This window comes from Apostichopus japonicus, chromosome 16 (genome assembly GCF_037975245.1).
Source record: "Apostichopus japonicus isolate 1M-3 chromosome 16, ASM3797524v1, whole genome shotgun sequence".
Lineage (NCBI taxonomy): Eukaryota > Metazoa > Echinodermata > Holothuroidea > Aspidochirotida > Stichopodidae > Apostichopus > Apostichopus japonicus.
The window spans coordinates 14075594-14103513 of NC_092576.1; the positions used below are offsets into that span (position 1 = coordinate 14075594).

Consider the following 27920-nt stretch of genomic DNA (forward strand, 5'->3'; position numbering starts at 1 on the left):
TTAGTTAGTCTTCCCCTGTGTACACAACTTATCTGTATAGGAGTTATACTGTAGTACTAGTGGAACATACTTCACACATCGAAGGCGACAATAACGTACTGCTGTGTAATAATATTGCAATAACGCCTACGTTGGGTTTACATATTTTTTCTGTTTTCTATTACTAGCCAGTGTGAATCCTCTACAAAAATGAATAGGCCGGAACGGTCGATGAGGTAAAATGATCTTCCTAGATTTAGTTAACTTTAGTGTGGAAAAACATCGAATTGATTTGCCTAGTGTTTGCCTTTGATAATGATACTAGCCTATTACTATAGGCTTTAACGTTCAACGGTGTTAGGCGTAAGTTATAGCGTAGGCCTAGGATAAGTTCCTAAAGCTTAGTCACCGGTGTTCATTTACATTGTCATACACAAATTGCCGGCTATTGTACTGTTGGTTTAGCCTTGTTAGGCGTAAGCTATTGTAACAAGGCCTAGCAAACTGACGCTGTATGGACTATGATTACTGTAGGCTACTGTACGTACTCCTGGCTTCAGTAGCCTAGGCTATGTCCTTAGTTAAATGTACTGTAGGCCAGGGGATTTCCATGTCATATGCTTACACAGACAGAGCTGGGTAGCCTAGGCCTATTCAGTTGTAATTGCAGAATACCCCAACTTAGGAAGCAACACCCGTAAAAGAGGTCAGCTACGGCGCCCGTATAGGGAGTCTAGTAATACGCAAAGAAATACCAAAAATAACCTAAGCTAGGCTAAGTCCAATGTTTCATGCTGTTGTAGCCTAGTTTTAATATGTTCAATGTATTTGGCTCTTGTGGCTATACCGTCTGCCTGGGGCTTTGCATTGCGGCCTGGGTATTCTGCAATTAAGCTCCTAACGAAATGAAGACTATAGATTGCAATACCACAATAAGCACCATGTTTGGGGCAGAATTTTGTGTAGCAGTTTTGAAGACTCAGAATTTTTGTCCCTTTCAAATAATATGGTTCCTTTAAACAATACTGGTACACAGTACATTTTTCCACCTGTACGATCATATATAGCTTTGTTTAAATTAAAAGCGGCATATTAAGTTAACTTCATGCCTGGTAAATCTGCAACTCCAAGAAATGCTAAGAATATTTGGTATAGCCGTTATCGCGTGACTAGCCTACTTGGTACCAAACACGACACAATTTTGGAAACTTCATGAGTAAATCATAGCCACAGACAGTAAGCCAAATTTTAACATGATCTAGCAAGACACTCACTTGCGTTTTCACAAATTGTAAAGTCAATCAATCATGTGGTTTGTACTGTAATTTAATTATCGCCTAGGCTAGCTATGGTCTATCACTATGAAACTGCATTTGTTTTGCCAGCTTCCTAATATCAGCTCCTGTAGCCTGGAAGCCCTATTAATTTATATGTGCCCAATGTAAAGAATTCAAGAAAGTATCCCCAAATTATTCTTTCTAGAGCTTTCTTATTGTAAGTTCCATTTAAGGTCATCTACATAAGTAAATTCTTGTTGCAATTTCCCTGTTTTTAACTAGAAAGTTACTATATAACAACAGCATGATACATGTACGTACTGCTCTAGCACGTCACAGTTATTTGTCAAGATGCAGTATAATGTTGTACATCATTGTCCATATGGGGGTCTCTCAAAAAGTGTGTAACATTTTGAATTGAATTGCATTTGAATTTATTGTCCACAATCGGAAATTCGGCTTACACAGGTCGTAAACGGAAAAGAAAAAAAGCAAAGCAATAGTATAAGTATCAATAGACTGCAGCGACGTAGCCAGGAATTTGAAAGGGGGGGAGCACTTTTTGCGATTGATACGGATTTTCAAAGTTGTAGGCACGACTATCTGAGCGGAGCGCCACCATTGGTTGGCGCGGAGAGTACAAGAAAATTTTTGGTTTTACAAACCCCCCAGATGGCCGGAAACTGCCCTTCCCTAGTATTCATTCTGGTTCCCTGGCCTCTTGCTAACTTGAGACACCTCATTCAATATCACTTTTAAACCCAAAAAACAAACGAGTGAAAATAGTACGTAATTGAATAATACATAATGTATTAAAATTAGCAAGTTACACAAGGGCGGCGGAAGCACTTTTAATCTGGGGGGGGGGGGGCACCGACGTCAAAGGGCACTTTGCAGAAATTCGATTGGACTGATGCAGCCTGATATTTAGTACCCTTTATAAATCTTATTGTATTATCTTATTTGCGTATACACATCACTCCATCAATGCCCCCCACCCCCACCCCTGTCTTAGTAGTCTTACTTTTCAACTTCTGATACTTGTAGATACAAAGATAGGCCAGAAATGTCTTTGATACAACCATAGCCAGTATTTGTCTTTGATACAACTGTAGCTAGTAAATGTAAATCGAAAAGGCTGTTTTGGAACTTGGAACGCCGATTGTGACAACAACAGGCAACAAAGTGCTGCAGCTCTAGATACATATAAAGTCTGTTAATCAACGATAGGCTTATTTGACTGTGGAATGTCCTCAACTGAAATTTTATCTGCGTAAACGGGTTCTTAAGTAGATGTTAAAAAACTGACAAGATCGTATCCCAGACTTTTTCGGCGGGTAGAGTATTGAATGAAACGGCACGCGATATGAATGACAGCCTAGATGACAGAAGAATAGGTCACCTAATTTAGCCATAATCTTGCTACGTTCATTTCAATAGTTTTTCCTGTCTAGACTCTTAAACTCGTCCAGCAAGCTTATGGATTTGAATTATGGGTGTTTTAATAAAAAAGATAACTTGGCCAAAAAAAGTGTAGGCCCGGGCCTACAGTGCTACATACTGGCTACGCCCCTGATAGTTCTAAATTAGGATTAGATCTCTTACTGAAATATCGCTGACCTAATAAGGTGATCAAGAGTACAATTTTTATGTAGAAAAAGGGCACATTTTTAACCTGAGGAAAAGTGGGGGGGGGGCACTTGCCCCCTGTGCCCCCCAGTTCCGCCGCCGTTGAAGGTACATGTACAGAGTAGTCTTACTTTTCAACTTCTGATACTTGTAGATACAAAGATAGTCCAGAAATGTCTTTGATACAACCGTAGCTAGTAAATGTTTAAGTTAGCCTAATAAGAGAAGGCAAGAGCTATCCGACGATTGCCATCTGATGCAAATTTCTCAAGGTTTTCTCAACTGAGATATTATCTGCGTAAACGGGTTCTTAACTACATGTTAAAAACTGACAAGATCGGATCCTATAGTCTTTTTCGGCGGGTAGAGTGTTGAATGAAACTATCGTGCTACATACTGGCTACGCCCTGATCATATGATATCAGTATCAGCAGATTTTGTTTCCTGTTTAAATTCTTTTACATGTTCTTTTATATAATATATCAGAAAGACAAACATAGTGCTCTTTTACAAGTTTTCCAGTAGGATGATTTTTGTTTATTGTCCAATGTCTGGACTTTAATACATTTGACGAACTTAACTGATGGACAATATAAACTTTCATATTTTGTAATACAGCCAGATATGCAGTGGCCTAAAAACAAATATCGTTATCGCAGTGTATTAGCAGTGTAATAATTATTTATAGGAAGTGCGTATCACGTGCGATTGCTAGCTTAGCTTCATAACGTGCTGTTCGTGCAACAACTTAGGACGACTCCTTAAACGAACGTTGTCGAAGTTGTTGTGCATAGAGTTCGTGACATTCCATAGAGTGCGGTTAGGTAGGCAATATGTATTTTATAATGCAGTGGCCAACTGTAGGCTTGTAATTGGCTATAAGCTAAATTTAGCTAATTGCATCTGCCAAACTAAGTAAGTAGTTGAATCAGTAGGCGTGAATGTTACTACGATTACAATCGAGTTAACGGAGCTGACGAGTATTCAAGATCAAAAGAGCACTGACAAAATACCATGCTAAAAAAACGACAGTATAAAAAAAAAAAAATCGACACTGAAAGGGGGGAGCGGTCGCTCCCCCTGCTCCCTCCCCCCTGGCTACGTCCCTGATAGACTGCGATACACATACTGTACAGTAATACAAAAACAATATACATTGCATCATGTGTGCCTGTTGTCATTTGTAAATTGTAGTTGCGAGCGTTCGTTTGCGTCTGCACCCTATGGGAAATCCACCGGGGGTCAGGTGCTGATGTGACGCACGAAAGGGACCACGGGACCGACCATTTGAATTGTGCGCACTTTGGTCTGTTGGTGTGACAAAAATTATCAGTGCAGTTAAATGTTATAAATTTGAGTGGTTTGAGAAGGCCTTGCCTCAGTGCAAGACTGTAAACCTTATTGCTTAGACTTTTACTGTACATGCTTTGCTATACATACATATTATAGTATCTATGCAATGTATAGTACAGTGCATTTTGAAGGGTTTATTGGTTATTTCCAAGCAGAGGACAACACAGTATATACTTTCACTATATATAAATGCAATGAAAAGTGTTTTGACACAATAAGTCAAATGGTCACCATCAACTTTTGCCATCCGGTAAAAATTGTTTCTATTTACATATTGAAAATGATTAGTGTTTTGTTTATCCTATCTGTACCCACAAAAAATACCTCTAAGTGCAGTACAGTACAGTATGGTATAATATAGTATAGATATATATGTATAGTGTAGTGCTCTACAGTGATTTGTTGCTGAGTACAGTACTGTTGCCATACAATGTTCAGATCAAAATGAGTGTACGACCAGTATAGTATTCAGCCAGTTACAGAAAGTTGACAAACTCGTTCAACTGGGAGGTTTAATATTTTCAGAAAAAGTTAACGTTTTCAACAAAGTTATTTACGTCGCTCCTCTCTTACCTGTCTCCCACTCTCATCTGCACTTTGCCATCTACCTAACTAGTAACTACACACAAGTTATCCACCAGTTGTACAGTATGTTAAGTGTTCGCTTAATGTTTGAACTACTGTACATCATAAAATTAAATGGACTGAACATCCTTTTAGCACTACAGACTTTGGGCAATCCTGACTGCCTAACAGTATGCTTTACATGAATGGTGTAATTCTGTAACCTGTGGGTTAAAATATTGTGTGGCATACAGGATATATATATATATAAATACATCATATAAACACTGTAGGTGACAAACGCCGTACAGTGGAATTACGACCTTCCTTGACGGTTTCAAACCTCTGGACATACAATGAGCTACTGTACCATGGCCTAGTGGTTAGGGTGTCCTCATATAAAGCGGGAGGCCCAGGTTCAAATCTTGGTGGAGGCTGGAAGTTTTTTCACTGTTCTGGATTTTTCAACTCACTACAATTTCAATTATATATGTAGGTACAGTACAGTATGTGTGTATGTGTACTGCACAGCATAAACAAACTGTAAGCAATGAAATGTAACATAAGTACTACTTGTAACCATGTTATCTACCAGTAACTTTAAGAACAGTCAACTGTCATACGACTCTGGCAGATCACAATCGTAAGTGATCACAGTGTAACGTACAGATCGAAGTTTGCTGATGCTCAGTATACAGTATCAGTATACAGTATCAGTATACAGTATCAGTATACAGTATCAGTATACAGTATCAGTATACAGTATCAGTATACAGTATCAGTATACAGTATCAGTATACAGTATCAGTATACAGTATCAGTATACAGTATCAGTATACAGTATCAGTATACAGTGATATAGCATTACATACAGTAGTAGGCAGGGATATAGAATGAGGTTTTGGTGGGTTTTATTGTATGCCCCTATTCAGCCTCGCACACACACAAATAAAGTAGTTGCAGTTAATAGGATCATTATCTCAAACTTGCACAGTAGACCTAATTAAGTAGCCTATAATATTGGAACATCACCCTCACTGCCACGCCCCCTTCTTTACAACATCCTGGATTCGTTCCCTCGGCATAAACTGTGCAATCACGATATGACTTTTCTAGTGCAATAATAACAATAATAATAATAATACTACTAATCATAATAACACTAATAATAATAGTAATAATAACAAATTTATACAACAACACTCTAATCAGTCAAGACGTGCTCTTAAGCGCTTTACAACGAGAACAAAATTCTGAAAGAAATATGACCTTATAGGCTATCTAAAATAAATTTGATTTAACTTTTACACTGGAAAAATAGTTAAGGAGTTAGCGTCCTAATGTTCTGTGGTACAGGTACCGTCCACCATTTTGCAGCGTCAACACTGAAACCCGGGTCTTGACGAAATGTGTATACGTTAGACATTTTGAAAGTTGCCATAGGAACTGAGATTTCTGAGTTTCTGATCTCCGTGAACTCAATTGACGTTGGTACAATAATGGTTTTTTTGCTACTGTACTGTATGATACAGCGCAGTACATGTACAGACTGTTAGGTACACAGCACACAGCACGGTACATATATGCACAGCAATGCTTACAGCAACAGTGAAATTCAACGTGACGAAATTCAACTTGATGAAAATCAACTCTCTACGAAAGTCAACAAAACAAATCGAACAAAAATTAAACTCAAATCGACAAAATGCAAGTAACTAAACTGAAATGAAACTCAACTCCATGAAATTCGACGAAACCAACCATTAAACAGGAATCTCAACTCGATAAAATTCAACAAAACTATTGACTAAAGTGAAACACAACTCGATAAAATATAGCATTTAAATTTACTAAAATGAAACTCAACTCTATCAAATAAGTAAAATTCAATGAACTTCAACTCAACTCGATCAAATAAGTGAAATTCAATGAAATTCAACTCAATGAACCCCCACATCGACACGACCCTGTATGAACCAAACTTAAAATTTTTAAACTAATTAAATAAATTAAACTGAACCTTTGAAATTAAAACAGAATTGAACACCTGTAAGCTACTTGTAAAATTCTCCAAGTACCCATTGACTTGTACACTTAATTAACTAACCTTAGAACCTTAGGTATGGATATATATATACTGTGTATATGCTGTGGACGACTGTAGGTACAATAGTACCAATGTACACCCTTCTACTATATAGGTCATTAAACGGTCCATGAAGAAAAAAACCAAACAGTTGGCAGACATGTAGGGGTGCTTTTGATTAATCAATAAGGATTGGTATGGTTGCAGTACGGTTAAAGGGAAAATGTCCCAGTTGAGTAACTGCCATCAATGAAATAATTGATTCTTTTGCTATCCTATTGTCTATACAGTAATGTACTATAAATCCAGGCTTAGTGTATGAGGATAGAGCTGTTACACTGCAGTGGTTTACACTGCTGGTGAGTCTTATATTGGTAACAGTACAGAACAGATATTATTATTAGAAAGGAAATCAGTTGCGATGTCTTTCCCTTTCATAAACTAGGTGAACATTCCATTATTGCGGTCTTGTGGGCGGCCGTTAGCAACCACAATCACAATTATAATGTACGTGTAGCAAGGAATGAACTGTACACGCCCGTCTGATAAATGCAGTATAGTCAAATGGGGTAAAAAAAAAACAATTTACCTAAAGTTTGCTCTAAAAATTGATGAGTAAGAGGTATTGTTTCGGTTCCAATGTTCAAGTGTGTGGAGTGGGATTCTCTTAAAGAGAATCTAACAAAAATAACTTTTTTGTAAATGGAAAGTGTCGTTTTTTGCGAAAAATGTTGTTTTTTTTTTTTACCCCCAAAATTTGCTTAATTCGGGGTAAAAAAAAAAAATGCCGGGGTAAAAAAAAACAATGCTAGAAAACAGCTATTTTCTTCATGAATGTATCTTAAAATCATGTTTGCATATAATTACATCTAAGTATGAGCTACTTGCTTTACATGAGAAAGGAAACAAATTGTGAAATTGTCTTAATTCGTAATTATGGATGGCTCATGTCATATGAAATGCTCAGCCATATTCATACTGTACAGTGTGTATATGATGCTACACAAACGTGGTGTAATATATAGTAGAAACATTAGAGTTGAGCCAATTTCAGTACTTCTGCCCAATTATTTAACATTTTTGACACATGACAGACATGAAAACTATTTGCCTAAACCTCTAAATCAACATTATGGAAAAATTGATCAATTCGGGCAAAATAGGGAGTACATTGGAGCCAGAAAGTACTTGTTTTTTTTTACCCCATTCGCATCATTTTTTGGGGGTAAAAAGAAAACAAGGCCCCCCCCATGAAGAGTGAATGAAGTTGAAGTAATTCTACCATGGTGGAGTGCAATATCCCTAACTGCTATGCTGTAACTGCTGGAATAATCTCCACATCATATGAGCTGGGTATGCAGGAGAAAGTTTCGGATATGTGGTACAAACTTCAAATTTTGCTGTTTTAGCATTCGCTTGATTCGATGAAGCGGTGATTGGCAGCGAAGTGATATAGAGTTCCAGAAATCATGTAATAATAAACTAGACATATAGGACTATCACCCAAAACAAATTGGAACTTTGGCTAAATATTCCCCTTCTATAAAAAGGGGTTGTTTTTTTTTTACCCCAACTACCCCCTTGTTTTTTTTTACCCCAACTGACTATACTGTGCAATATTCATAACTAAAAAAGTGTTCATCTATCAACTTCAGTACTGTCCATTTTGATACTCCTCCGTGTCCAAATTGACCAGGCTCGTCCAAAACTCGTCCACGACTCGTCCCCACAAAAGCACCCCTAGTTTACACTTTAACTGGCACAGACAAACTCGTCCGCTAAGCTGGTAACGAAAACATCGTCCCTCCATTTATACTAATCGGATTAGCGACAGCCATTCGGTGACTTTGTGGAGTTGTGATCAACAAAATCTCAAATTTGTAATTTTAAAGCTAAAATTTGAATATCATGCATACATGTGTTACACCAGTGGCACTGTTGCTGTTAGGTGTTGCATATTCATTACTCAACTCACATGTAGGTGTGGTCTAGCTCTTATAATGAGAATGCAAAAAATGCTGTCAAAATGTTACCACTTTTATGCCATTTGCGTTACTTTTAACAACTGTCACTGTCATTAAATGACATATTACATCCATTTACAACACCTGTGGACTGAGGTACATCGAAACATTAAGAAAAACATTAAACCATTAAACATTATCTACTTGTCTTTTCCTTTTGCGGTACGCACGTAAATCACTTATAAGCTGTTCCATCTTGACATTTGAGCTGTGTCAGTTTGTAGGATTGTTAATATTTAGCCAAGGACAAACTGAGGGTTAATAATAATATATACTTAACTGTATATATGTCTCTGCACTGCACTGTACTTGCATGCGTACATTACATGCAGTGTGTTCTGCTGTATACAGTATACAGTATAAAAAAGACTGGTGGTCGTTAGGGACTGGAAAATAAAACTTGTAAAATGCTATTACCTTAAATAAATAGGGAGTAATACTTGTAAAATGGTATTACCTTAAATAAATATACAGTCAAACTTAAAAAAATTAATACCTTAAATACATATGGGGTATAACTTGAAAAATGTTATTACCTTAAAGAAATCTGGAGTAATACTTTTAAAATTTTATTACCTTAAATAAATAGGGAGTAAAACTTTAAAAAAAATTATTACCTTAAATACATACTGTATGAGGTATAACTTGGAAAATGTTATTACCTTTAAGAAATCTGGAGTAATACTTTAAAATTTTATTACCTTAAATAAATATGGAATAAAACTTTAAAAAAAAATTAATACCTAAAATACAAATGGAGTAAACTTGTAGAATGTTTTTATATCTTAAATACATATTGAATAATACAAGTTTGTAAAGATTGGGGGAAAATTGTCGATCAAATTGAAAACGCTGCCGGAAAATTATAAAATTTTTGTTATAGTTAGGAATGCTGCGTTTCAATATTAAAGTTAGATCACTGATCACTTAATATATACTGTTTTAGCCTTTGAAGAAGATCCTGCTAGGATTGAAACGTCAGGCCAACTTACTTTTACACATATTTAATACTGTGTAATTACAGCACTTGTCATGTGTACAGACTTAATACTATACGGTGCCGTCCGTTCACCGTACAGCGATGGAATACTCTACACTTGGTGACACAGACTCTACCACACAGAGGTGTCACACAGATAGTATAGTAGTGTCCTGCCTCATGAATGATTAATTCAGACTGCTTAATATAGTTTGTGTTTGCAAGGGTTAAAAAATATTGAGGCAGTCTGGGTATTTTTTTCCCCCAGTTTGCCATTAAAATAAACAGGACTTGGATTTCTTCCATCAGATTGAATGAATTTATATCCAAAAATATAAGAAAAAGATTGGAAAGATTTTACTTGACCTTTTTTTAAGGAAGTCTAGTTAGCATTTCAAGGACTGCTTGCTGTATAGTATATACTGTATGTATACTGTACTGCAAGAACATACATGTAGTGCTGAAGGGACACAGGTGATAAGCAGTCTAATAGTGTGAAAGATACAGTTTAATTAAATGTTGTTGACTTTGAAGGTAGATCATGCGTAGACCTGTCCGACTAATGTACGGTCCATTTATGGATTTTTAGTGAATAATGCAGACCTGCGCCATTCATGAAAACTGGAAAGAGAGAAAAAAATAAAATCAGACAATAAAATTCTATGAGGGGATAGATTTGATACAGAATTTTGACAATAAATGGTACTATGGCCCCTGTGTACCAAGAGTCCTAAGTATAACTGTAGATCTAAATATCTTTGCACTTGCATAGCAATTTAATATTTTCCTTTCAGGGCGCGATCTTGCTGCATCCCTCTTTTCACACCATATTTTAGCCTTAATGAACATTTAACATACAGGTACCGAAAGTGTACCGAAAGTATTTAAAGGTTCTACGGTGCATACTGCTTCCTGTACTTTCCTGTTTATGTATGTTACAAACTTTTCACTTTTGTATCTGACCCATACAGCAGTGTGACCATTTGGTGTTGAATACAATTTGCTATGGTTAACCATCACCAGTACAGTCAGTAGTAAGTTTTTGGAATTGCCAGCTCACGCACCAGTATACAGTAGTTCTACCCAGTTACCTCAGAAGTAGTAATCGATTGCTTTTTTCAATCTGTGCCTTCCTCTACTTTCAGTACTGCAGGAGAGTCCCTCTATGTTACCCTAGGGGTGGAGAAGGGTGCTGGTCCAGATGACATCAAGAAAGCATACAGGAAGGTAAGAAGCTGCCCAGTCATAACACATAGTATTTGTAGTTTAAATAGATCTGTTATATATATCAGTTAAAGGAATTGATGGTTTAGTTTGTTTTCTGTTTTAGTTTGATGGTATTGTTGTTTTCCTTGTTCTGTCACTTCTGATCATATTACTGTAATTGCAGCTTTTATACAGTTATCAATTATTAATTTGCTACTACTATGATTTTTCTACTACAGTAGTTATCAATTATGAACAATGTTATTACTATGATTTTCTCTCAGTTATCAATTATCAAATTGCTATTACTATGATTTTTCTCGCAGTTACTAACCTTTTTAACATTGTTATTATTTTGATTTTCTCTCTGTTATCAGTTATTAATCATTTTTATTATTATTTATTTATTATTATTTTCTCTCCCTAGATGGCCTTAAGATACCATCCAGATAAAAACCAAGGAAATTTAGATGCCGAAGAAAAGGTAAATCAGCCTCGACAGAGAGGTTTCTTTGGGTTTTTAACTGTAAGGAGTATTTTGTCCAGAATCGACAACTGCACATAAAAAAATATATAAAAAAATAAAGGAATATTAAAAGTTGCAGGACAGCCTGCCTGGAGGATTATATTTCATACTATACAATAAAGTTCTTCTTGGAGACTAAGAAGCTCAGAACATAGGAAAATAGAACTTTGCTGTGTTATTTTGATTTACTTCGCTCCTCTCTTACCTGTCTCCCACTCCACAATGGCACTTTCCTATCTACCCAACTACACATTTGGAAACGTTTTAGCACTCGCAGAAACAGAGGTTTGGCTCTGGCCCCATGTGACATCATGATCTCTCTTAAATTCACTGAATGACAAGTAACAGAAACTACAAGGGACAAAGATACAAGCACAAAATACATACATAGGTATACATACATGTACCTATCTGTATTCTATGCTTGTAGTTTGTCTCTGGTAGTTTCTGTTTACTCTTCATTCAGTCTCTGAAGAAGATCCCGCTAGGATCGAAACGTCCGACCCACTTACTCTTACACATCCTCTTACAGAGGCTGTTTATTGGATTAAGCAGATTGTTGCCAACAGGTTTGGTTTTTTTATTGTTTTATTTTTGAATTCTAAAGGTGGCATTGTCTGAATTTTTTTCATTTTTATTTATTTATTTATTTATTTATTTATTTATTTATTTATTTATTTATTTATTTATTTATTTATTTATTTATTTATTTATTTATTTATTTATTTATTTATTTATTTTTATTTTATTTTTTTCTTGTTTTCTTTCCTTCAGTTCAAAGAAGTGAACAGAGCGCACAAAGTCTTACAGGACGAAAAGAAGAGACAGATCTACGACGAGTACGGTTCTTTCGGTCTCTACATCGCGGAACAGATCGGAGAGGAGAATGTAGACTTGTACTTCCTAGTCAACAGCAAATGCTTTAGGGTGAGTTACTATCAGACCCATCTCAATAATTATAATAATTATAATAATAATAATAAGAAGAACTGTGACGATGCATGGTCTGTAAATGCGTCGGTATCCGTCAGACTGACGCCAACAGTGCAGTGGAGACGACTGTGGGAAAGGGGCAAGGCAAGTAACGTACAGAGAATGAGATTATGACAAAAGGGGTCAATTTTGGGTCAAACTCAAGGGTCAAACACATGTCAAATACAAATACATTATGACAAATACAAATACATTATGACAAATACAAATACATGATGACAAATACAAATACATTATGAGAAATACAAATACATTATGACAAATACAAATACATTATGAGAAATACAAATACATTATGTAAAAACATGACAAATACATACAAATACATATGACAATTACATTGTGACTATAGGGTCAATTTTGGGTCAAACTCAAGGGTCAAACTCAATCTTGAAGTAGTTGAGTTCTAGAGAGAGGTTTGACGGGGACACAAGGAGGAGAAGAAGCTAGTTTGATGGATATCCGGGTAATCCGTTCCAAAGTTGTCATGGTGCAGCAGGAGCAAAAAGAGCAATCTGAGCTTGCACGACGGTTAACTATTTTTTGCTTTTAAATTTTTCTCTGCGGTCTGCCGTTGTTTGTTGTTACGATACATTACTCCTTATTCTTCTTCTTCACGTTCCCAGGTGATGCTGACCTGCTGTTTCTTTTGCACCTGTTACTGTTTCTGCTTCTGCTGCTGTCTTTGCTGTTTCGGCTGCTGCGGCAAGTGCCGCAAGGCCAGGGACGAGGACGAGGACTTTGAGGTCATCCTGAATTCGGACAGCGACTCGCCTCCCCCCAGTAATGACTCCCCCGTGACCTCCCAGCCGACCTCACCCCAGAAAGAGGCCTTTGCGATGCCGCCGCCCCCCTCGTATTCCGAATCGAACGAGAACGTAGCGATACCGATGCCGGCCCCGGCGGCTACGGAACAGACCAGCCTTAACACCAGCGATGTACCCAAGTACACCGACACCGCCGAATAACGCAGGCCCGGTCGCCTAGGGCTCCTAGATTAAAATGCTTCCGAATGGAAACTTAAACCATAATAAATGTAAATCTTTTTGAAACTTTCAATACCCACGTTAAACTGCCTGCCCGCTGCCACGATCACGGTCGTCGACGGATACGGCCAGCGGGCCTCGTCGTCGTGTGTTACGGTAGGGTCCGTGACCGGTTCGGCTCTGGACCTCTGGGATTGTTCTAGATCTAGCCAGAGTGTAGCTCGGCAATTGCAAACGCGGTCACGTAGAATAGGTCATGAGAGAATGTGAAGGTCACCATGCGTGCAGGACAATTCTGGAGCGTTGTTTTAACAAAGGCAGGCTTTCAGACGGTTTCAAAACCCATCTGTCCGACTGTGTTAGACATTACATTTTTAGGCACTTGAGTTTAAGCCGATGGATTTGGAGTCAATGGAGAGTACAGGCAGGATGAATTCAGAACCGTTCTTAGATACGATGATAATCTACAACAAAACTAACAAAATATGAAAAGCCTCCGAAAGTTACCTTTAGACTGTCTGATCATTTTAGCTTTTAGAGTCGACACGGTCTGCGTGAACCAGCATCTCCCAGGCCCGCTAGTCATCAAATTGGCGAAAGTTCTTTTGCCTTCGTGACGATTAATTTGCAAGTGAATTATCCACCATAACTTCGATGAAGGAAGAAAAGTCTATCCTCTAACTGACGTCCGGGATATTCTGCCGTTCGAATACGGCCATTTTTCCATCGCCCGAATTGTAAAATGAATGGTTTGCAGTTCTTCAAATTTAATGCAGAATTTCCTACTTTTATCTTTACCACTTCACCTTGTACTGTAAGGGGAAGTTTTGTTCTTCGCCTGTCCATTCATTAAGAAATCCAGAGACAAGTACTTAGTAGGGCAACCAAGAAAAATAAACTTGAGTTCTTTACTCTACCGGTTCGCACAAAATGAAAAGAATATCTTCCGGTAGAATATGTGTTTAAAGACGAAAGATATTTTAAGGTCAAATTTTAAGGGTTAGATATTCATTCTACCTCGAATCGACTGAGACATTGACCTAAAGGAGGTAAAAAAAAATATTTGGAAAATGGCGTTGTGTCTTTTGTTAATTTCTGAAGGAAAATTCTCAATCCTGCTTAATGAATTAAATGAATGATGTGCAAGCACAAATTTATGCATTTGTTGTTGACCTTTGACCCCCCGAGATGTAGGTTTGCTATCAGATACTCTCTCCAATAAGTCTTGAGTATTCTACTTGATGTTACCTATGCAGTCAGTAAGATTTATATTATATGTAAACCAAGTATATTATATACCAGTCATGAGCTTTTTCAGCGAATTCGCGGAATATCCGTGATTTATTTTCTATCTCGGTGACAAAAACTATTATCCTAACACGCTGTAGCATAGGCAAACTGGAGCCTATACCGCAATTTTTGCAAACTTCTGTGATTTTTTTTTTTACCTCAGGCTCATCCCTGATATACTGTTAGTTATTAGTAAATATTCTTCCACATACATGAAATATTCAAGTCTTGATTATTAGGGCATCATCACTTACCCCTGTCACTAATGATGCTAGGAATACCACAACAGTCATTCCATGGGTCTGGAAGGCACTGGATGCTAACTAGATTGTGGCAGTATATTTAATTTCCCTTACCATGGTGGGACCTGAGGATACCCCCCCCCACTACCAGCTCAGGGATCTAATTAGCAGGGACATGAAACAATCGCTGGCATCTGGCACCTCGGACGAAAGTACACTGGTGTCTTTCAGGGATGAACCAAGTGGAAATGCGAGCCTTCAGCAGAAAGCACATACCTGGCAGTCTCTTGTCCCTGGCAGGGTACTGTTGTCGAGATGGTATTCCGGTGGGCCAAACTCTGCACCTCCCTGGTTCCACCCTGACCCCTCCCATCCTCCCTATGCCCCCTGTTTTTTTTATAAACTTGGTTATATTCTCTGTTAAATAGCTAACTCATGAAAACACCAGCTGATATTACTGTAGTTTATTTCAACTGCAGTTGAGCTCGGTTGGGGGTCATTTGCTTAAAGGTGGGGTTGCAAAGGGCGGGGGGGGGGGGTAAAAGAGGCAATTGGCTGGTAGTATGCATACAGTGGTGTCCTATACTGTACAAGGTGAAGGTTAGTGATTGGCTGGTAGTATGCATACAGTGGTGTCCTATACTGTACAAGGTGAAGGTTAGTGATTGGCTGGTAGTATGCATGCAGTGGTGTCCTATACTGTACAAGGTGAAGGTTAGTGATTGGCTGGTAGTATGCATGCAGTGGTGTCCTATACTGTACAAGGTGAAGGTTTACAATTGGCTGGTAGTATGCATGCAGTGGTGTCCCATACTGGTACAAGGTGAAGGTTAGTGATTGGCTGGTAGTATGCATGCAGTGGTGTCCTATACTGTACAAGGTGAAGGTTGGCTGGTAGCATGCATACAGTGGTGTCCTATACTGCACAAGGTGTAGATTAACAATTGGCCGGTAGTATACATGCAGTGGTGTCCTATACTGTACAAGGTGTAGATTAACAATTGGCCGGTAGTATACATGCAGTGGTGTCCTATACTGTACAAAGTGAAAGTTATCAATTGGCTGGTAGTATGCATGCAGTGGTGTCCTATACTGTACAAGGTGAAGGTTGGCTGGTAGCATGCATACAGTGGTGTCCTATACTGTACAAGGTGAAGGTTTATAGTGATTGGCTGGTAGTATGCATGCAGTGGTGTCCCATACTGTACAAGGTGAAGGGAACTTAAAAGGAATATACTTTCATATTCCCATCCTTTCCTAGAAATTTTCTTGCATTTATCTTTTAGAGTATATGCGAGTGTGTCACCAATTAGAGGTATCATTGATTTTGATATGGACAGTACTGCTAGTAAGGGGTAACATGATGGGGGTAATGTCGATTAGCTAAGCCTATGGTAGTGATAGTAGGCGTGTGTGTTATTCGATGTCTCCATCATTAAGGAACCGAGGGAGTGGACATCTTCTAGCCACGTATCTGTACACCATGTTAGTTGTGTTTCTGTTAGAAGGTAAAACATTCATAATAAACAATGTTGAACACAATAATAAAACAATGTTGAATATTGGAATCAGGACTAATTCCACGGGGAAAAGAGTCCTTGATAGTGCGAATAGTAATTATTGATCAAAGTTCTCGTAGATAACGAAAGGGAGCAATCTTTCTCGACTCTCTGTCTGCAATCATGGCTCAAAAATAAAAATAATAAAAATGAATAATTAATAAAAAAAATACATAAAAATAAGAAAATAAAATATTACTTAAAATAAAGTGCTCAGTACTATCAGTAAGGGCTCGAGTGTTTTAAAAATTGTGAGGAAAATACATTTTTTTTTCGGTAGTTTTTAGTCTTTCGTTGAAGGTTAAATGTACAGAATGTAGTGCAAATCCAGACTCTCTCTCCTCATGTTATGATCCTGTAGCTAGATTTCATGAAGGGGTGTGGCGGGGGGGGGGGGGGGGAGAGGGAGGTGAGAGTGGTTCCATATTACATAATCACGGGATTTATGTATTCTAAGGTATAAAGGAGTTTTGTGTTGTGATGGGACTGCTTAGTACTTTCTAGTTGAGAAGTCAAGTCATATCTGTTAAGTGAGCATTTTCAAAATAGTTTCCTTCAAGGTGAAAACAAACTCAACCATCTTCTTTGGCTGCATATATGACAGAAGTCTTTGCCAAGAACAACTCCCCCTCCCTCCCCCCCCCTCTCCAAACAAGTAAGAAGCATCTTGCTCCGTTTAGGAGGTATCCTAGTCTATCTATCGTGTCTGTGAAGCAATCATTTTGTACATCTTGTGATATCATAGTGTCACTATGTTCCCAAATGTTTTATTTTCTAATTTTCATATTTTCAAGGTTCAACTGTTTTGACCCTGAAAACCAAATGCCATCATTTCTAGGACTGCACGTAAACCGGTTTACAAATATTTTCAAATTTGGCATTTTCAAATCCCATCACCACCAGAAAATGTACATGTGCAACAACCAAAAAAAAATAAAAAATTAAGGAATACATAAAAAAAGGAAGCACATGTCACTCAATGACGTCATAGTCAGACGCGATCAAAATCTTCGTCCCAAGTGTGACAGAAATGTAAAATGTGTGATATCTCACCACGAGTGGAATAATCAGTGGCGGAGCTAGGGGTATTGGTCAAGGGGGGCGAAAATGCTCTGTAGGGGCGCTTTCGACACTATCTAAGCGGAGCGCCACCACAGGTTGGCGCGGAGCATACACAAATTTTTTGAGTAAAGATACTCCCTAGATCGCCGGAAATGACCCTTTCCTGGCCTTGCTAATTTGCAGATAAACGAAGAATAAATAGGTGTCATCGCCACAAAATGTGACAAATGTCAATAGGTAGATGGGAGCGCAATAAAAAAAGTCAATAATCGCGAATAAGTAAAAAGTGGTAAAAAGCTGAAAAGGGCGCCAGCAGTCCATTTGAGTCCGTCAGGGGGGGGCATCCGCCCCCCCCTGACTGTATGGACGCTCCGCCACTGGGAATAATATTATTCTTAGATGTTTGGGGCAAGTTGCTTCATGGAAGTCATCTCTACACCATACAGTAGATTGATATATCAATGATGGTTGGGTTTGTCTCTCACTTAATAGGGTTCAACATCCCGATGCTTTGGGAGGAGACATCGCTCATTCAGTCAAGTTAAAGTGTGATCTGGGACAAACCCCCCCACCGCAACCCCACTCCTCGGTGGATCCTAAGATTATGGAAAAAAAACAAGAAATACCAATACATGATGTTTGTCTACAGACATCTTGAAAGCAAGGTACTGCGGTTATTGTTCCACCCAAGCAGGAATTTTTTCTTTCTGCCCTTGGAAGGGCAGAAGGGTGGGGGTAGGATGGAGGTAGGGAGTTAGGTCGTATTTATTATAGTATGATGGTCAAAACAAAGAAGTTAATTTTTATGATTTTTTTTTTCTTCGGTTTTGATTAGAGACTTAATTATTCAGAGAGTTTATATTGCATGTGTTTAGCATCTTGTAGGGTATTTTTTCTCTTTCTTTCAAGGAACAAAAAAGTGCAATTTTTACATTATTTTGTTACCTGTGAATACTGTTGAGATATTAATATTATCGTCTACTGTTCTTTTTTCTTCCTTTCTTTGGAATGTAGTTTACGAAACTTAATTTGTGAGTGTTTTAGAGCATATCAACGAGTGATAAAAGTATTTGTGTGAGTGTCCAGTTTAATTAGTATTGTTTGTAAAAGTGGGCTATATCAAACACTTATGAGTCGTGAGGCAGGTGTGTTGTCATCGGTATTAAACTATGCTTGATCATGATTGGTTCGTTCAAAATACTACAAACCAATGGTCAGTTTGCTGACAAGGAGAGTGAAAGTTTTAAATTCAAGTTGAACGTAATAAATGATAAGTTCTATATTCTGTGCATTGTTATTGTATGAAATGAGAGAGAGAGGGGAAAATTCGAATTAATATTCGAAATGGAGAAAGATCCAAGTTGTGGGATTCGGTTGTTTGTGGAGGATTTCACGATGGTCGGGGAGGAGGGTGGTGGGTAGGAGAGATTAACGAGAATGATACGGTAAAATGTACTGTATGAGGAGGTTCAGAATACACCATTAGACCTTCGTGGTATTTGTGGCCTTTTTATCACAAAATGCCAATATTCCATTGTTTTATTTTAATAAATGGACTGACCTAGGGCAATGTCGCTCTTGGATCAGATGTTCGAGGGTAAATTCATCTTCTCTTGTGCAAATTGAAGTAAAAGTCGTGTCCTTCACCTCGGCTATTTCTATCCCTCTTTGTAAATGTTGCAGCCTATATTTTAAGATTCATTAGATGCAATAATTGCCCTGTTTCATTTAATTTTTTAATTTACGAATGTAAAACTTGAATTTGAGAATGACTTGTCGTCGAGGTCATTCTCGAGTAGGTAGAGTGAATATTAAATGGTTCATGTTCTGTATTTTCATTTCATTTACACTGGTGTCGTTTTCGGTGGGTCTGTAACGCAGCATGCCACGTCTTTTCGAAATCACATCAAAATAATCACACTTGAAGAGTGATGCAGAGTGATGCAAGAAAGAAGCCAGGCCACTGATTTGTAGATTGTAATTTATACTCTGGCAACCTGTTGATGTTTCATGTCATATCTCATTGATTTGGCATATTATGAATATTCATGTCCTTAATTATTTTTTTTTTTAAATTTAATAATAATTAGAATATTTCACAATTTTGTTTGCTAACCGTATCATCGTTATTTCTATATATTATAATTTTAATTGCAGTTGAATATTAAAATGATAGAGATCCCCCCCCCCCCCCTTGAGTTCTACCATATGCACGAAATATTATTTATAGCTTCAAATCTGGCATTGAGAGTTGCAGAGGTTAACTGCGACCTGAATATGTTTACTGTATGTCTTGTTTTACACATGCTGTGATATTAACATTAAAAATCCTGTGTCCATTCCCATGCACCCATCATAACAGAGAAATGGTTCAGGTATTGAAATTCTCGTTGCATAGTCATACTTAATTTATAATGTTTCAGATGCACATTAACAATATAAACAACTTGGTATTCTGGCAACTATGACATGTCTTAACGATTTTGGCGTGAAATTTTTTTCCTTCAAATTATGGTCTCATTTTGAACAGAATTGTGCAATAGGACAAGACTAAAATCTTGAAACAGTCCAGATTATGAAATCATGGATAATTCTTTAAGTTTTCAATTTACTCCCTCAATTCATCCAACGCTTTCTTTCTCTGACTTTTCTAGAATATGTCTGTCGCACTCATTGATTAACATGGGTGATGAAAGTCCGCTAAAAATTGGTAGATTTTTCTCCAAAAATGACCGCAATTTTCAAATCCATTTGACAGTCAAGCTGTGTATGATTCCTATCCTATGACAGGCATGTTATTAATTTGTCAAGTTTTTGTGAGAAACTTTCAGTTCGTTAAATGTTGTCGTAGTGACACAGAAAATGTCAGATGTTTTGTATAAAATCCAACCAGTCTATCCAAAATGGACATTACTAAGTGTATTAACTTTTGGTGTGGACTTTCACAAGCAGTTATTACATAACATCCATTCAAAATATATTCCTTAGAATATTACGTTAGCCGATAAGATTTGGGTTAAATAATCTCAGATTCTCGAGTCTGATAATAAAGATTTCGTATGAAATGTCTAATTAAGCGTGCAGGGTCAATTGTGATTCGAAGTAATGAGGGCAGTATTGCGGTATATTGAGGGCAGTATTGCGGTATATTGAGGGCAGTATTGCGGTATATTCAGGTCAGTGAGTACCATCCTCTCGTATATATATATGCATCCTACATACAAATCTAGTTTATTTTAAAGATTTGCAGCTGTCACTGTCTTATAATTAACTTCTTTGCCTTTTTTCTTAGTTTTTTGGGTTTCTGAATGAGATTTTGTAGCTTTGTGTATGTAAATACATTCCGAAATATAAATGACGGTTGACTCTTTTAAATATTTATTACCTCTTTAACTATTCAATACCTGTTTTAAATATTCATTACCTCTTATAAATATTCATTACCTCTTTTAAATACCCATTACCTCTTTTAACTATTCATTACCTCTGGTAGTGATTTCATTTCTCTCAGATTGAATTTATTAGACTCCTTTCCCCTCCCCCCCAAAAAAAAACTAAACCTCTACCCAACTATCTCCTTTTTCAATTGGACCTGTTTGCTTCCTCATACAAAGCTGTCTTCTCCCACTGACACTCCTCTGATCCTCAAAGTTTAAAACTTCCACAAGTTCAAAAACAAACTGCAAAGTGATGAATATTCATAGAACCATTTTATATGATATTTTTTTATTCATAAAGCATTTTTTTCTTATCCTGATACATATGACAAATGAAAATAGCAGTCTTGTATTAAATTTAGCCATACTACATAACTGCCTAAAACATGCAAGTCCATAAAAACATAAATGTATCAGCTTTTTAAGTATGGTTTGCAGCTGACATTGGCTGCCATGTATTGTATTGTATTTTAGATCCTCCTGCAAGCAGGAACTCATGAAAGAAGCCATCACTGGCTTATCAAAGCCGCAAGCTGACCGAAGTCAGTCTCTTACATTCATATTTAACGTCCATGATTATGAATTGTTATTTGTCGACAACTCTGTTACTGGACGACATACATTAATCTTTGAGTGACTCGAACTCAGGACCTTATGATTGAAAGGCACCAGCGTTAACCACTGAGCTAACACTCCTTAACACTTCCATGTCAGTCCAACTATCCCTTACAAACCAAATCCATTTCTATTCACACATTGCTTCCCACACGCTTCCTTCATCAAGACCGAAAGATCGGTCTGCAGCTGACATATAGCTACCCTGTGCTTCACATTTTGCTTCAAGTCCGACTATCCCTCACCAACCAAATTCACTTCTATTCACACCCGCTGCTTCCCACATGCTTCCTTCATGAAGACCCAACAATCGGTCTGCAGCTGACATATAGCTACCCTGTGCTTCACATTTTGCTTCAAGTCCGACTATCCCTCACCAACCAAATTCACTTCTATTCACACCCGCTGCTTCCCACATGCTTCCTTCATCAAGACCCAACAAACGGTCTGCAGCTGACAGTAGCTACCCAGTGCTTCACATTTTGCTTCAGTCCAACGATCCCTCACCAACCAAATCCATTTCTATTCAAACCCACTGTTTCCCATTCGCTTCCTTCATCCAGATCGAACAATCAGTCTGCAGCTGACATTAGCTACACTTTTTAACTGTGTTTCACGTTTTGCTTCAGTCCAACAATCCCTTACAGACCAAATCCATTTCTATTCACACATTGTCCCCACACGGTTCCTTCATTAAGACCGGACAATCGGTCTGCAGCTGACATCTGCTACCATGTGATCTACGTGTGGCGCGTACGACTTCACATGTTCAAGATGGAAGACCTTAACTTCCCACTCGCCCCCATGGGCCTCCTCTAATAACCGATGTATTTCACATTTGATGTGCCTCGCCCATGCTACCCAGTGAACGTTCTTCCCGATCCCTGCGGAGACATCTCCCTCCATTTCTTCGTGCTCGGTTTTGGCGCTAACTTCAAGTCCAGAATTCGAAAAGTGACTTCCAGATCTGGAGCAGTTAACACTGACAGTTTCTTCATTTAGTTTATCTGACGCACCTATGGCTGTCCTGCTCTCCTCTCGTGGTCTTTTCTGCTCTGATGAGTGACTTTCCACGTTCCCATGGATATGCAGCGTACCTCCACTCGGTTTCAGAGCGGCGCACGCTACGGGCCAGGAACACTCTGAACTTGGTATCAGGCCCAAGTTGACACGATCGGCGACCGATCTTGGGCAGACCTGAGGTAACAATGATATTTGTAATATTTATGTATTAAAGCATTTACAAGGGTGTGTCTCGAGCAAAGTCGAGCCAAACGTTAAAACTATATGACTGATTCCCCTTTTAATGAAGCTATAAGAACACATAATTATTCTTCATACCAAGGTCCCTACTCCCTTTGACCCCCTTATTTAGTTTTTTTACCCCATGAGTACACTCTCAGCCCTGCCTAATCGATACGAGATACACCTACAATATATACTCTTGTGTTGTCACAAATTCAGTTTGTCACAGAGCTATCCAGGCCGAGGGCTCTCACTGACATGTTTCTACAGTAAAATAAACTACTGTAACAATTACAGTAAATATGGAGTACTTTATACTTCCCCCTCCTCCCCCCTCCCCCTCCAATGTATGCATATCATATAGTGCCATCAAGTGTTTTGACAACTCCAGCTGTGAGGATATCGTCCAGTGATGCACTCTTACCAAACATAAATAAAAATGTATGCAATCACGTATATGCACAGCATCTGTAAGTATATATCATACATTCTCATTTAATCGAAGGATTGATATATGATTATTTACTTTCATCTGGCGTTGTCACTCTAAAGACCCCTATACATGAATATATATATAAATATATATATATACAAATAAATTATGTTTTAGAGGATAAAACTCTGTTTTTCTCTCTCGCAGGTTATTGTAGTCTACTTACCTTTCTACAGTCTCCAAAATGAATCTGACATTTCTCCTTCACCTTGTTCAGTTCAAGGTTTCTCTTCAGTGCCTCCACTGCATGTGGATTCCATTCGCAAGCGTGGACAAACTTAGCACCGGCATGGACCAGGTAAGGCAGTACAAAATAACCAATACCTGCAATGGCGATAAACGGCAGAATTACAACCAGCTTGGACCAACTAAGGCAGCACAAAATAGAAATACCCAATACCTGCAATGGCAATAAACCGCAGAATTAAAAACCAACATTGACCAAGAAGGGCAACACAAAATAGCCAAGACCTATAATGGCAAGAAATTGCAGAATTGAAACCAGCATGGACCAACTATGGCAGCACAAAATAACCAAGACTTGCAAAGGCAAATGGCAGAGTTCAAAGCAACTGTGGAAGAGTTTATAGTTAAATGTAGCAAAGCTGCATTTTTTAGTTAATATTTCAAAGCCAAACTAGTTTTTTTTTTATTTTTTATAGAATATTAGAATACTGAGGAGCAGTTAAGAGAAAGTTGAAGTTTTCTGTTCAGGTGATAGCTGCCTTCTAGAATGTGGTGTCTACACTTGGTCATGCCTACAATACATCTACAGTATGATACACTGCATGTGAGATTATGAGATATTTCACCTTCCTTTGAATAAAATGAACATGTCTAATATAATAAAACATCTCTTTTCTTAGAGATATTAAACTTTGCCCATAGGTCGATTCCGTCCCCCCAAACTTCTAAATGTGAGGGTGGGGGAGGGGGAAGGAGTATGTTTGTGCGCCCTCACTTTTGGTAACTAGAGATGAACTTTTGGTAACTAGCAGATTATGCTACATCATTCCAACAGAATCCTTGTATTTGGCGAGGGAATACCAGTCAATCAAATGATCATATTTTTCCGGTCCATATTTACCTTACTAATCTATGTCTACCTTTCAACGTCTGGAACACTGAAATTTGTACAGTGTAGACAAAGGAGAAATTTCAACATAAAATAGTTGAAATTCTCAGTATCCCATTTGAGCCACTGCAGATATCCAAAAAGCTGAGTTCTACTGGTTTAAGACCGCAAACAACACCAACGTAACTAATTGACCACTTACATTTTGTTCGTTTATCTGTGGGTATGTTTGAATATAGATGAATTGTTATTTTTTGGTCTTGACATTTTCTCCCTTGAATCAAATCATTTCTAAAGTCATGCAAGAGACTCTGTGGTTGGTCAACGTAACTCTACGATGGATGTCATGTCTGGGTGAAATATTCAAGACTTCGAGATGATCAAATACGCTGGAAGGGATAAAGAATATATCCATTCCATTTTATATCAAAAAATATTGTAATGATACCTGCGAAAAGATCCACCACTGTTTCGCCTTGACAGATAAAAGATCCAACCCTAATCTTTTCACTGATGTTTCCAGCCGAGAACATTGAATGTCTGATATCGTAACAGTACCTGAAGAGAAGAGACATACTAGAATGTTTCAAACACGAATTTGGCTTGGGATAACAACAACAGTCATTCATCACCACCATCATCACCACCATCTCCATCATCACCACCACCACCAACATCAACAACAAAAATAATCATAAGAAGAATAAGAATCCGAGGTGGGCGGGGCAATATTATGGAGTCACCACTGTAATAATATTTTTGTGTCTGTGTTGGTTTCATTTCAATTTTTAATCACTAAGGGATACCAGCTCAAATCTTGAGCCTAGAGTAATTAACTAGTATAAGTATGCAAGAATATTTTTTTAACAATCTAATGGCTGCTAATGCTTCTCTGCCATGTATTCACAAGGTAGCATACGCCCATTAAAAGCCCCATTGACTTACACACTAAATCACAAAAGTAATGTGGTCTCTTAGTCTAGATAGAAGTTCTCACTAGCTAAACGCTACCCATCACCAGATAGCTGACAAGTTGGCCTTTCATGGCATTATAAATTTTCCATATCATGACCATGTAGCTTTTTGCTATCCGAGCCAGAAGTTTTTGTCACTTGTAAACAAACCTCTTCACTCAGTAGTAAACAATTTTCCTACGCTGCTTCTGGGAGGCCTTAAAGGGGTCTAAAATTGCCCCAGTTGACCTAATTTTCTCACCACGTGTACTTCCATTCATGCTCTTCAACATGCAGGCCACAAAAAACTAGATTATGATTGATAACAGGTCAATAAAGATGTTCTCCTGCTGCTTTTTGGCAATATTCCTGAAATAGGAGAACAATCGAGCGGATGGATATAGACTCTCATAGGAGTATGCCACCACAAAACAACCCACCTGATTCTGTTGTCGATATGCTCCACCCAACTGTCTTTTCCAAAGAGTAACTTTACACTTGGCGATCTGTAATCGTCAGACCGTATCCGGCTCTTCTGGGCCAACCTCTTACACCCTAGCGCATCGGCTACCGCCCCCCACCCGCCCTCCAAAAGAGCGCTCCACTCCGGCCTCTGCAAAGACAAGTCTGGCAACAAAATTAAATCTCCATGTACCTCCCAATGTCTTGGAATATCTCTCTCTAAGTCCTCGGTCCATTGCACTTCCTTCTCCTCTGCGAGTTCACGTAAGATCTCCCTCAGTTTTACGTGAGGCGTTTTCATCTTTACTTTCTTGGAGGGGGGTAATGTGTCTGTTGTTACTATTGCACCCTCCATGCCTCCCAATACAAAATGAAAACAACCTAGAGATGAAGTTGGGGAAGATGAATCTAAAATTCTTGTATTACATTCTTTGCATTGTGTCCTCTCATCACATGACAAGTCAGGTGGTATCTCCTTTCGGATACTTTCTGATTCGACTTGTCTTCCAAACTGTACCGAACCAGTGGGTGTTCCGTTCTTAGCATCACATGTCATGGAAGTACTCTTATCGACTGATATATCACTAGATGTATTCTGATGGTTTGCAGGGGTAGCCTCATGTGAGTTGTTTCCAATATCTAAATTTGCTTGTTGTCTGGTAAGTATTTTAGTAAATTCTGCTTTGATTCCACTCTTCACCGGGATGAGAACGTCATCTCTGGTGATCATTTGCAGCTTTCGACTCTGATCCCAAAGGCCAAACTCTTCCAAAATCTTCCTGTGGTGCAAAGACAGGAATGTTGCATGTTCAGTTGTTATTAGAGGAGTACTTTTAAATTTTTCATAGCACAAGAGGAACAACGGTAGAATAAAATAGGGCCTATACACTGTACAGGTGAATAGAGTACGTTCAGTTAAAGTAACAAACTAACTGTATTGGCTTCATCCTCACTATTCCATCCTCAACCAAACTTATCCACTCTTTATGACATACTGTATGTATAAAAGGGAAGGAGTGGTTAGAGTGTCACCTCAGAGCCATTAGGTTCCTGAACCAGGGATCTATAGCACGACTTCAAAAAAATTACTGTAATAATTTGCAGTTGTAGGGACTATAGCAAAACAGTTGGTAGGTTCCAAGGGTTAGCGCCCTAGAAACAGTATTTATAGTGGTGTATTCATTCAGCCTCTTACTTAGGAATGGAGGCTCGTTCAGAAATGACTAGGCTTGGCTTACTATCAATACAAACGAGTAACGTTAAGCCTACATGTTACTGGGCCTAGGCCTATGTTCACTTAAAAACTTAATTATGAGAAAGAACTGTATGACCTCAAACTTCTTGAAACTATAGAGATGCCAAAGATAAACCAAAGCATAATTAGTTAGGCATAATACTACAGAGAAACAAAGAATTAAACTTCCACATGCTTTTCGTGGAACCGGCTCAGTAGGCCATTTGTCAGTAGGCCTAAGGTACAGTAGGCCTATGTCAGATGTGAACGGAACTTCGGAACGACTCGTTCAAAAGATAAAATGAAATGAATTTGACCAATAGAGTATTTACCTCATCCTTTGTGCGTGAATTGAAAGTACTTTTACCGCTAGTTGTTGATTAAATTCACCCATATTAAGCTTAATAGTAGCAAGCTAATACATTCTTCTGATGAATCCAGCCAAGCAATTAATGTCAGACGCCCTCGATTTTTCTTCAACTTCTGATTACGCCTGATTAAACAGCAGATGAAGAAGGGACCCATCTGGAATCTATAGATGAAGTAGTTATGGATCCTTAAGGGTGGGCATGAGGCCCGTGTCGTTAAGGTCTACACGTTTATACCATAAAAAAAAATGCTGCTTCGTTGCTACAACATTGTGTGGGCAAT

At 38.2% G+C, this 27920-nt stretch overlaps 2 protein-coding genes across 9 annotated transcripts; one reads left to right on the forward strand and one right to left on the reverse strand.

Annotated features, from left to right (window-relative positions):
• On the forward strand, positions 1-21123 carry LOC139982251 (dnaJ homolog subfamily C member 5-like). Of its 8 annotated transcripts, none has more exons than XR_011798079.1 (7): positions 1-215; positions 11037-11118; positions 11525-11581; positions 12398-12550; positions 13243-15899; positions 15958-16014; positions 16286-21123. XR_011798079.1 is itself a non-coding variant. In XM_071994904.1 (5 exons), the coding sequence occupies exons 1-5, from the start codon at positions 190-192 to the stop codon at positions 13582-13584; spliced, it is 660 nt and encodes a 219-aa protein (XP_071851005.1). In that variant the 5' UTR covers positions 1-189; the 3' UTR covers positions 13585-21123. The 8 variants fall into 8 exon arrangements, 1 of the variants encoding a protein (XP_071851005.1); XR_011798080.1 differs by having other exon boundaries at positions 16346-21123; XR_011798074.1 differs by having other exon boundaries at positions 13243-16235.
• LOC139982250 (tRNA wybutosine-synthesizing protein 2 homolog) lies at positions 18497-27878 on the reverse strand. Its single transcript, XM_071994903.1, has 5 exons — positions 27602-27878; positions 26014-26814; positions 25069-25178; positions 23712-23869; positions 18497-23004 (listed from the first exon to the last, which is right to left on the reverse strand). Exons 1-5 carry the CDS (start codon positions 27661-27663, stop codon positions 22501-22503), a joined length of 1635 nt encoding a protein of 544 aa, XP_071851004.1. The 5' UTR covers positions 27664-27878; the 3' UTR covers positions 18497-22500.
• Between the last annotated feature and the right edge of the window lie 42 nt (positions 27879-27920).